This window comes from Anopheles coluzzii, chromosome 2 (assembly GCF_943734685.1).
Source record: "Anopheles coluzzii chromosome 2, AcolN3, whole genome shotgun sequence".
In the NCBI taxonomy this organism is placed as follows: Eukaryota; Metazoa; Arthropoda; class Insecta; order Diptera; family Culicidae; genus Anopheles; species Anopheles coluzzii.
The window spans coordinates 98,008,770-98,020,920 of NC_064670.1; the positions used below are offsets into that span (position 1 = coordinate 98,008,770).

At 47.3% G+C, this 12,151-nt stretch overlaps 1 protein-coding gene across 5 annotated transcripts in view; it reads left to right on the forward strand.

Annotated features, from left to right (window-relative positions):
• The window catches only part of LOC120953876 (division abnormally delayed protein), a 129,413-nt gene that overhangs the window by 86,541 nt on the left and 30,721 nt on the right, over positions 1-12,151 (forward strand). For all 5 annotated transcript variants that reach the window (XM_040374259.2, XM_040374260.2, XM_040374258.2 and 2 more), the window contains exon 3: positions 7,940-8,101. In XM_040374259.2, the coding sequence (XP_040230193.2) occupies positions 7,940-8,101 (162 nt within the window). The remainder of the gene's footprint in view (positions 1-7,939; positions 8,102-12,151) is intronic.

A 12,151-nucleotide genomic window follows, 5' to 3' on the forward strand; every position in this document is an offset into this window, starting at 1 on the left:
GTCGCTCTCTCTAATCTCAAAGCATATTTCGTGGATTAATGTCAGTTTGATAGTGCATCGCCCGTCTCAACTATCAGACATCAAAAATTTTTTATCAAATCCACATCCATTAGGGCACTAGCTGCCATTCCTGCCTATGCTGTGCTATCGAAAGCAAAATTCTCGGTCTATCTTTCTTCGAAACTAACCCTAACATTGGGTTTAATCTCGGTTTTGCAAATTATCCTGCTCAATGACGTCGCTGAAACGTACGTACGTACCGGTGTACCAATCTTCTGCCTTATAAAAGCAACCCTCTCTCGCTCTCTGCTGCCTCTCCAATCATATCCTTCGCCGACTGGAGATGCATTCATCGTTTGAGCAAGTGCATACAGCGCATCGTTCCGTTTTTTTCCTTGCTGCGACATTCGAACTCTTCACCGAGTCAAACCGACAATTTAAAAGACAACCGCTAACAAAACCCGCCCGAGATTGGCAAAGAGTGCTTTTTGCTGAAAAGAATCCCGTTCCCGGGCCTGAAAAGGAGATGACAAATGTCTCGATTGTCAGTTGGCAGCTCCACTGCTTTTTTTTTTGTTGTACCCACTCACCGTCCGCTCATGTGTTTGTGGTGGGAATTGGGAATCGGGCTGTGGCCGGAGGAAATGCTGCCAGGGATTTTGATGTCAAACATATCTCTGTCGGAGCGCTCAGCTATTCAGTCCCTGACAACCCGAATTGTCATCATCTAATCACGCTTGTTAGCTTCCATTAGCCATCGCTTGAGATGATGATACGCTACCCAGCTTCTTATGATATCGGACCAACCGATATCGGGGTAATGGTAACTTTTTTTAAAAATATTGACGAACTTATGAAGCACAATTACGTCGCACCATCTTTTAAAGGCTCATTTCAATTTGCCTAAATTCACAGAAAATCGCTCACTGCGAGTGAGATTCGTTCCGCTATCTGTTAAAAGTTACGTTTCGAATTTTACTGCCGGCTCTTGACCAATTCTAGCGTAGCAAGCAAAAAAAAAAACCCATTCCCCGATGGAACGAGTTTCAACCGCCGGAAGCGTTTTAATCAGAGAAACTTTTTCCGCCTCAATTCTAACCACATGCTGCAGCACAAGAAGCACTGGAAACATACCGCGTAGGAAAAGTTTCATTCTCATTGGAAGGCGTGCCGTGGTACCAACTACGGCAAAATACGGCTACCAACTTTCAAGCGACGTCAAATTTGGTTCCGTTTTCTCAGCTAAAATCACCATCACGCGCCGAGACGCGACGCGGGCAACATGCCGGGTTTTCTCTGGTCAAGAGGACGATTTGGTTCAAGAACCCACTGGAACATCTTGTGTGCAGTGGCGAAAGAAAATTGCGTTTTCGGTGACTACGGAGGCATGGGGCTTTCCCCTTTTTGAGCGAGCAAAACGGAAAACACCACGCTCAATTTTTCATTTTTGTGTATGAAACAACTTTGAAACAGTAGTGCTTCCGCCGACGAAGGAGAAGAACTTACGGTGCTGGAGGCGTAAAAATTTGTAAAAATAAAGCAAGCAACATCGATCGATATAAGAAGCTGACTTGCCACAACTGCCAACTTCAAATTTGTCCTACCACAAGACGGACACAGGGCGAAGAAGCTCCGTCAGCGTTGTACGGTGAACAACAACAACAACAACAACAACAACAGCAGCAGTCAGGCTCCTCCCGGCTTGCGCTGCCGAGCTCGGGAAAACTTTCGTGCCCCATTAGGCCGGGCAAAATTGTGCTTGTTTTGGAAGGAGAGGAAAATGGCGACCCCTCCAACAAAAAAAAGTGTTTGAAAATGAAAAGATCTATCTTTTTTTAGGGAAACACATTTACACTTACACACGCATGCAGACACAAACGCACATATATATACACACACGCCCCGAAAGCATCGTAATCCCTACTCAAACCGTGCGCAGCTCAGTGAATTGGAAACCTCAACACACAAAATAGGAAAGAAAATGTATAAAAAAAAACGATGAGAGGATTTTGGGCAAAGGATTTTCAAGCATTTCTGCTTCATTTACAACTGGTCCTAACGTTTAGCTTTCGGGTGCGGCAAGGGGCGCACTAGGGCATCCCGTTTGGACGGGGGCAGCCGAGCGATGAGATTGAGCTGTCGCATGGAGCGGGACGAAAAGGAAAAATGATGAATGAGAGTTGCGAAGATCCTGGATTTCCGGTGTGGCTCAGCACCATGGATTAGGCATTTTCATCGATAAAGCTTCCGTTTGTCTTGTTTCGCTTTTTGTTCCCCCCCCCCGCGATTTTCCTGCTTCTACCATTCTGGGGATGTAAAAAGGGATGCCAAAAACCCTCGGGCGTTGATAAAGCTTCCCAGATAAGGCGTGTTTCCTCTTACGGAGCGTCCGCGTCCCAAGTGTGGACTATCAATCTTTCCTGCCAATGCAACCGTTCCTTTGGGCGTGTGGGATTGAATTGTCCAGCCCATGGGATCCGCCCGCCCGCTCGAGGCAGCTGAGACAGAAATCGGAAGCGATCGACCTTTGGCATGGGCTACAAATTTAGAGCCCCCTCCTCCGGATGCTGCTGCTGGATTCGGGCCAATCTACCGGTTCCATAGGGCGGCGGGAAATAGCGAAGAAAAGACAAGGCCTGCAAGAAATGATTTTCTAATACTCATTTGACAATTTCGGCAATGGGTCAAGATGTTCGCGGCATGAGTGCAAAAGGCAAAGGCTCGGCTCCCGGGCGCAGGGCAAGAAGCCATTTCGTCATGGCCGGCACAAATTGCAAACGCCATTATGGCGCTTGCCATGGTGCGCCACACTATCTCTCCCTCCAAGCGATTTGTATGTTTGTCCTTGCCGGTATGCAGGGAAGAAGTACAGCAGCCGATAGAGCACACACACATGGCTCGTTCTGCCCGTAATAAATCGTTTTCCGTTACGGTCACGGCCAACGCCCTAAATAAAGGGAAAGAAGCACACACATGTACACAAGCGTGCGAACACAGAACACAGAGAGAGAGAGAGGGTCCCCACAAACCAAATTTATAATAGCAAAAACCCTCCCGGGATCCCCAGATCTGTTTTTTGCAATCACAGTCACACACTCACACTGGGCGGGAGAGAATTATTTTTCCCACTGACCTATTTCAGTGACACCGGTGTGCCGTTTCTATTGCTCGTGTCGTCGTTAGGCCGGAAATATATGCACACGATTGCCAACTGCTTTGGGGATGTAAGCGTCGCATGCAATATTTTGCCACGCTTTTGCCACAAACCTGCCCCCCTTCCCCCCTTCTCCGGAAAGGACCAACCATTTTGGCAACCAGTTCCGGTGTGATGCACATTCGATTCTAATCAACGTATCATCGCTCATGCTGGTACAGGTGAATGAGGAGGTTGGCAGTAGAGAAAATGGGAGCACAGCTCTACCCTCCCAGGGAGGACACTAGATCATGTTTCGTCCTGCTGTATAGATAGACTAGGCCCACACGTACACACAGAGAGAAAGAGAGAGAGAGAGAGAAAAACTGTCAGCCACATATGGAACCAATTCGTTTTCGTATTGCTTCACGGTCAAATGGGTCTCGAGGATTGGTGTTTTGGTTGTGATTTTGGCTAGTGTGGTCTCCCTCATTTTTTGCACCGCAGTTTATTTGTATGGGGAAAAGAGCACACGCTAGAATGGTGTGCATATTTATGATTTATGGAGATTGTAATAGTGACACATATCGGGGGCTTATGTATGCTGTGCAGAACAGCAGCATAGAATCAAGGGGCTTTGTGTTAGATTTATACCGCGCGAAAAATGTGTTACCATTTTTGGAATGAAATTAAAGGAGGCGCCTGGTCATTTAGTCATTTTGGTCGGGTTTTCGTTGTTGCTGATATTTACTAAAATTGTAATGTTGAACAAGTTTGTAAAGCATGCCAAAATATTCATCAAAAAATCTATTGCGAGCTTTCCGAAGGCGAGAATAGCATCAATTTCGATCGATAGTTGACTGCAGCTAATTGAAATTTTATCACAAGAGAGCAACCAATCCATCATTTAGAGCTAGCCAATCGATCGCTGCTCCCCAACTCAGCGCACCAAACTCCCCTCGTCAACTCTTCGACGAGAAGCGACGTCCGTACCGGACGACCTCTTGCACCGGGAGATACTCCACCATCAATCACTTGCTTTGGAAATTGAGTTCGGGTCGAGTTCGGAAAACTCTTAACAAGCTGCCTGGCGAATGGTTTCGAGCTGCCAGCAAAAACCTTATCCACCAGTCAAACGCTCGCCTGTCTGGTGTGTCGGGCTTTCGTATGTTGAGCCCCCCCCCCCCCCCCCCCCTCCATCTGGTGGTGTGATCCCGGGCAGGGAGTGTAGGTTTTTCGGGGAATTAAAATTAAATTTCGCATTATGAATATGTAAAACCATTTCCCCTTATAGTGCTTGCTGTGCATTAATAGCATCACACCCATGTTCGTTGCTTCGGCTCTCCACAGCACACTTCCCCATGCAACGAGCTTTTCGCACAAGTGCTTCTAGCAAATAGAATTTCTGTCGACCAATAATGCACAGCATACGACCAAACATCATCTTGCTCTCGCTTTTGGCCCGTTTCCTGGTAGCGGGCTGGCGGGCTCTGGGTAGAGGGAAAACCATTAGCCAGCGGTGTAGTACCGGCGGGGTTGCCGGGTTCCCGAGGCACATGGATGGATGAGGCGCGCACAATGGTCGAAAAGGAAATTGGAGCAATGTGAAATAAAATGACAATTCCATTTCCTGGCAAACGCTGAGCACCACCGAGCCGGGGAATGGTAGACTTTGAATTGTTCTTCTTCCTCTTCACATCCCCAGACGTCGAAATACGCTTCCCGCAAGGCCATCACCGGTACCGGATATATAGATTTTTTTTCTGTTGCGTTTCACGTTCGAGCGGGCCTGTCCCTCACCACGGTCCCGGATTTCGTTCGAGCTGAAATGAACGAGGAACGGACCCGGATAAACCCAGCATACTGCTTTCACCAACGGCGAAGAGAGAGAAAGAGCTGTATTCTGTGTATATCTGTGTATGTGTGGAGATAATGGAGGGAAAATCGTTGTAAAAAAGCAGAAAAGCCAGAAAAGATGGAACACGAACAACGGAAATCGTACACCCATCCAGCATTTTCTGTGGCGAGTTTTGCCACATCTAGCGGAGATGCGATACCTCGATGAGCGCAGATGGCAAAACAGATGGTGCCCGGGTGCTCTGGTGTCTGGAAGCTCTACGCTTACGAGAGCACCCGGGCACTTGGGTAGAAAGGAAGCATCCTCAAGCACCGTCAACGGTTGCTGGGGCAGTTGTTGATCCTTGCTATTGCTAGGCCGCCGCGGTGGGAGAAATATTGGAATCAGATGAAGCGTAACATTAGGAGCGGTGGTTCTCAAAAGCAAATGAGCTTCAATCCGGGAGGAAAACCTGGTGCCTGGTGACAGATTTTATTTCACTTTGATGCGAAGGCAGGTCCGGCAGTGCAGTTGTTGTATTTGTGTTAAAATTGTTTCTAGGAAAAACTTTGCGGGATGAGTTTCGGTCCATTTATAATAGATTAATATTTAATTAAGAGGCTGCTAATGCAAATCATCTCACCGTCGACTGTGTTTTTGTTTTTTGGTTGTACTGTTTTACCGGGGATGAAGATATTTGCAAGAAATGATATTGCGGAAGATTGGCTTTATAGTTTATTTAAATTGTTCACAATTTATTCTGCTGATATTGACCACAATGAGATGGTAAGCGAAGCAGAAATGTACGTGCCATACAGAAGACACTTCTTCAAGATAATATTAACATTCTTCTTAATCATAATTCATTTCAAAGGCTTTGTATCAAAATTAAATTAACCAAAAGAAAGCACTAGACATCAGAAACGAAAAACAAAAGTGTGGCACGGTGACGCTACGCAAATGCTTACAAACCGAATGCATTCGCAAACAAACCCCCCGAGTCTTCAAAATCCACTTGGCTTTATTACACACACTTCACGAGGAACTCCCACCACCGCCGCTCGAATGGTGCTGTGGGTTGTTGGAAAAATTACAACGACAAAAACAAAATGCTTCCTACACAAGTGACAGCCTTCGCGCTGTGGTATTCAGAACTCGGCGTAGAATGAAAACTCCAACACGGTTGGGGGTGAACTTATAAAAATAAGGACACTTCTGCCAGCGCACACTCTTGCACAGCCAACACGAGGGAAGTGAAACGAATTGAAGAGACAAATCCAGAAACCTCACACACCACGTGCAGTGAACTCAAAGCTGTATTGCTAGATGAAGCTACTTCTAAACACACACACACACACGCGCGCATATCAGCCAAGAGGGATCGGGGTGCTTGAAATTTAGAATGGCTCTAGGAGCCGCAGGAGTTTGCCGTCGCAAACGTCCTCGTGGAGGCGTTTCTAAAGCCTTCTTAGAGCGAGCGCAGGCCACGTGGTCGCGTGTGGTTGTCGTTTCCTGGCGGCTGTGATCGTTTGATAGTGGGGTTGTTATGATTGTTATGCGCCTGCTATTGTTTCATACTCGTATACAGCCTGCCCGAATGGCAGGAGAAGGCAGTACAGACGAGTGCGAGTTAATGTAGTGAATGAAATCTAAGCACCGGCAGTGTTCATCTGACTCCAATTTGATAAAAATGTGTGTGTGTGTGCGTAATTTAAAACCAACCATTTGCTCTCGTTCACCTTTATTTCGATACCGTTTTTCTATCCTCTGCATAGTAAAAGAAGCGAAAAACCGAATTGAACGTAGCAGTAACCCAATTTCAATTCTCTTTACGTAACGCTATCTCGTAAGTGATGCAAAAAATGGAACGGAGCAAATGGGATAGTGTTAAAGGTTGGCCAGGAATATGCCCCGCTTACATGCACACACGTTTTCTGGTACGCGTTGGACATGCGCAAAATTTGCGTCCTTCGCGACCGTGGGGATGCTGCCGTGAGTCTCCAGCGAGCGAAGTGAAGCCAACAAACAAGCAAAAAAAAAATCCATTACAACGAGGAAAAAACTACACACTGCGCTCTGGGCATATGAAAAGCGCCACAAGAGTGGTGGTCGGTTAGGTCCTGTGATGGAGCGGATGATGGTGATGATGATGGCGACGGGGCGACGATACGGACGACGGCGGTGATGCCATCAACGCGCCTTTATATCCATTATTCGCACACTTTTTGAAGGTGGGCTTTTCGCCCCCGACCGCGTCTCGTGTGCGCTCCAGGCTCGTGGTTTGTTTGTTCTCTCATTCACTTTGTTCCTAGCTTTTCCCTTACCCTTTTTGCCATCCCTCGGTTGGTTTTCTACCAAACGGTATGGGAAGAATTCTGGCTGTGGCAAAAAGGGCTTTGGCGCGTTTTCCATTACTTACGTAACGGAACATTGCCGACAGTGGCTACAACGACCACCACTATTTGTACGCCGCCATCGTGTTGTGTAGGTTAAAAGTGGGAGCCGGGATGAGTTTTGGAAAATAAATCTAAGCGAGAGTGTTTCCACGCTAATGAGATACGCGGCCTGTGCGTTGGGTCGTCACAGTGTCGAGTAGTTTGCTCTCCGCTTTTTTTTTTTGCAAGCACTTCCTCTACCGCTGGGTGGATGAAATCTCGAGTAAAGAAAAAAAAAAAAAACAAATTAACTCCGATCGACATTCTGGCACGTATTTCTGTGCTCTTGGTTGATGATTTTACAGAGCGAGATAGTACTTTAAGTAGTGTTCTAAGAATTACTTCACGGGCGCTCAGAAACGTTCAATTGGACATTATTGTGTAGACGAAAGGAACGCAAACGAAATGCTCACAAATTAAATTCACTTCCAATTCATCTCATTAATTATGCCAATTGTGCAAACTAGCCGCTTGTTTGGATAAACATTTTTATTATTTACTAACTGGAACTCTCTCTTTCTCCCATTTCCTCAGGATCACAGCACGACCAAGGCCCGGTGTGCGGCGGTATCTGCTGCGATGCCGAGACCGAACGACAGTTGCAGGCGAAGGCGACGAAAACCTTCGAACGACTAGTCAAACACCACATCCGAAGCCAGCGGGGGCTCTGGGAATCGGCTGCTAATGTGTACAAAGGTAAGTGTGGCTGTGCCGGTAGGTGCGAGCAGTGTGGCTGGAGGATTAAAGGCTCGGTTAATTTAACAGTTGGATGCTTTTATATGCGCCTAACAAGGATTAAATCAGTCCGGTTGTGTCCTTCTTGTTGTAGATGCTATATTTATCAGTTAAAGAAGGTTTTTTTTTACACAATTTTCACATTTTTTGTAAAAAGATATCAAAACATATTACACCGATTCTAGAAAGGTTTCAAATCAACTCCTGTGAAGTAACAATCATTGTAAATTGTTATTAAACGTTTATCGTGTTTACTGCAATCTTTCTATAGTTTGCAAAATGCTCGCACTTCATCTGCCTTGTGGTAGACTATCCGGAACCTTAAATGTCACTACCACTTGCAAAAAGTTGATCCCTCGAAGCACGTTGTTGTTTTCGACACTGAGCCCCAACCTACACTCTCTAGGGCATCGGCGGTCTAACAAATCGCTATGATACAGCCATAAAATAACTCATCAATCGTATGAGCGCTTACGCGTACGGTTATGACTGGCCCGGGCACAGGAGTCCACCACCTACACGCGCACCACAAACCACCCCCCTTCCCTGGTAGAGCGGCGGTATCCTTTATTGCACCAGGTTTGTCGTCCGGCCCGGCTCGGTACGACCGTATAAGGTTAAGTGCTTAATTTATTAGATCCGAATGTAAATGCAGGAAGAATATGTTTTCCAAGCTCGCTAATCCCCCGTTGTTGTCGTTCGCCAAAGCGAGGGGAGGTCCAATCGATCAAACGCTCTGCCAGTCCAGAGCTGCCGGGCGCCTTCAGGTGTGAATGTTGTGTGTGTGTATGGAGCGGGTAGACTCTCTTGGGTGTAGAGCAAGACTCACCCAGTGCCCGGGGTGAGTGTATCACTCGGGAAAGAGCTACGAGACCAGAATATCGATGCCACCCAAAACAGTCTCCCGATAGTCCTTCGGGTGCTGGTGGTGGCTATTGTGGTCCGTCTTCTTGATTCTCGATTGGCAGCCCAAAACCCGGTTTCCGATGGGTTAGCCCGCGCTGCACCCCGTCCTCGGGGCCGAGCCCACACATCTCGCTCGGTGGCCGATTCAATCGCTTCTTTCTACACCGTACCGCAAGCACAGGGGGACATTGATTAATGCGATCAATTACTGCAGCTGCAGGTTTTCTGTGCTGGATTTGGCCGTAATTTATTTACCACCGTTTAGTCCGACCGGCACGAACGGTGGCCCCGGGATCAGATCACCCAACGGTGGATAGCTTTTAAACTACGCACACGTACATCGATGTGTGTGTGTATGTTTGAGACACGACAGCATGTGGAAGCGTCGATGACGGTCACTTAGAGAAGGTACGGATTACTATTCTATGCTTGCAGTCGTGACAGCATTTTCTATGCATCTCGAAACAGTTCATCGATTGACGGGATCCTCATGTATCATCGATGGGACATCAGGTTTGCCCCCCGTGTGCGTGTGTGTTTGTGTTTGTGTCTGTGCCAAGAATTGCTTTAGATTCCGTGCCGTACATCGACCGTGCTAGAGACCGAGGCGCTCGAACGCCTTCGTGGAACCGTGCTTCGTGAGCTTGACATGTTTATGTCAACCGAAAGGAAGCAAACAACATAAATCGATGTCTAACGGTAGTAATAGGGTCGATGATGATCGTGCTGACGATGTAAATTACCATCGGCTGGTGCGTTTAACAAGCCAATCGAAAGCGCGCTTGCCTGGGCCGAAGCGAAGCAAGCGGACGGGCGTGTGATGATTAATACTCAACAATTACACCGCAATTAATGCGATAATTATGCGTGACATCACACTTTCGAGTGGGCGAACTGGACTACACACACACACAGAGACACATACATGCACTTGACCTTTGATTGGTCCCGGGTTTTGTGCCGTATCGGAGGTGCGCGCACATAATTATAACAATTGTGTGCCGCCAAGTGTGTTGTTGGGGCGTTGAGTTGATGTGTAATTCGTTTAGGGCTTTTGTCAATTGCTCTAATTGCTTCGAACAATCATCGGATGGTGCTGGGTGGGTGAATTGGATTGAGATGTCGATGAGTCATAAAACCGGGGGTCGCAAAAAACCAAAAGCAAACAAACAAACGCTTCCGCACATAATTGCAGAGCGGTAGTTTGGCGTTATGGGTGTTGTGATAGGGGTGGATGTTTTGAAATGTGTCATTTATTTATTAATTAACACGTTTCTTTTTGATTGCTGCTTGAACTTAATTGCTATAACTGGATGTTCTATTAACTCCACAATAAGTGTCCTCCTCCTAATATTAGTTCAGTTTCCTTATCCTTCAAAAAACAAAAATAAAACAAATCAATGTGAAGAAGATTCACATAAACTACACATTCTCATCTGCTTTCACATGATTTCAATCCACACGTACCTTATGACGCGCGGCAGCACTCGAATGCTTGGCAATTGAATCCCGGACCCGGATTGGATTTGAATCACGTCCGGATAGCTTACAAATCTGACGAAACGAAAATAGATCACTCGATTTGGCAGCGTTCAGTTGCGCCGATCCCGATCATCCTCTTGCTGGGTGCTTTAAACCTATGCAGCTCCTGCCCTGCATTACCGGTGGATAAAACCACCCGCCGGGAGCCGCCCGCCCAGTGCTTGCATTCTTCCCACGGTCTTTCCCGCTGACGGTGTGCAGGTGAATATATGGCGCTGCATTTATATATATGTGCATATATTCAACAGTGCACCTCCGCACGGCGTATCGTACCGCCCTTTCCACAATACACACACAGTCGACAGTCGGGGTGGGGGACGGGTGAGCTGTCGATTCTGGCTGCCGTAGCCAACCTCTGCCTTGATGGACTGGGGTTTTATGCAAATTTTAAACTTTCCCATCGAACTCGTCGCCGCTGTGTTCCGTCGGCTCGAAGATTGGCATGCTGCGGAGGGTGGTTGCTGGTGTATAGATGTGTGTGTGTGTCTGTGCCGGTGTATGTTTATGTGGTTTACGGAGGTGAATCTGCAATCCGAAGCTCCCATATCCGCTGTTTGGGCGTTTGTGCAACTCTTGTGCAGGTGCGGGCTAGTTGTGTTCCAACTCCGGCCAGCGGTGGCTGGCTGGACCGATGCTCAACCTCAGGTCTGGCAGAGAGGGAAGTGCATCTGATTGAATTATGTATGCAGTCGAAAATTGCATCCCCCGGAAAACTTTTGGCAAGGCTGGCCCGGGGCCCCGTGGGCCATAAAGTAATGGGCATCGCGCGTCCAGAGGCTACCTACCTATGCGATGGCTTAATTCAATATGCAGCGCTGCCGGGGGGCTGCTGTTTAGGCGAGATCGGGCTTTGTGCGGTGCGTTCAAAAGGTGAATAAATATTGTATATTGTACCCCGCCACACCCGCGTGTACCACACGTAATGCACACGCAAAATCACAAAATTTTGATCAAATATTAATCGACACACTCATACACACACATAATGGCTAAATATGTAGCGAGTGTTTTGATGCGTCGGAAGAGCCGGAAAAAGTGTCAAAAATCACTACAATCCCCAATAGCTTTGCGTTCACTCGTCCACTTCAGTAGCGGCAGAGCTCTCTATTTGGAGAACGTGTAATTAAAACCAGCTTTATATTAATCACACCACGTCCACCACGGCTGTGTATGTTTGCACTGGTGGATTAAACCGAAAATATGGGTACGACATGCAAATTCATCAAAATTGCGGTCAGCCCGTTAGAGAGCCCGCCCGTAAAATTAATATCAAAATTAATATTCATTAGAAAACACCTCGTGTGATTTTTTGTCCCCCCCCCCCCCGCCCCGCTCCAATCACAATCTCCCACAGCCCACATTTGACGGGCTCTCGATAATCTAATTAATTGCAAGAAAATAATCTGACACCAAGCGTATAATCCCGGTCCGCCGCTAGAGCGAGCGAGCGCTCCCGCGATGATACATCCTCCATTAAATGTCTTTCACCCGGCAGCGGTTCTTCCGATCCGTTGCCGGCCGCTGTTGGCACGTTTGGAATACATTATTCCTACCCCGAGCGAC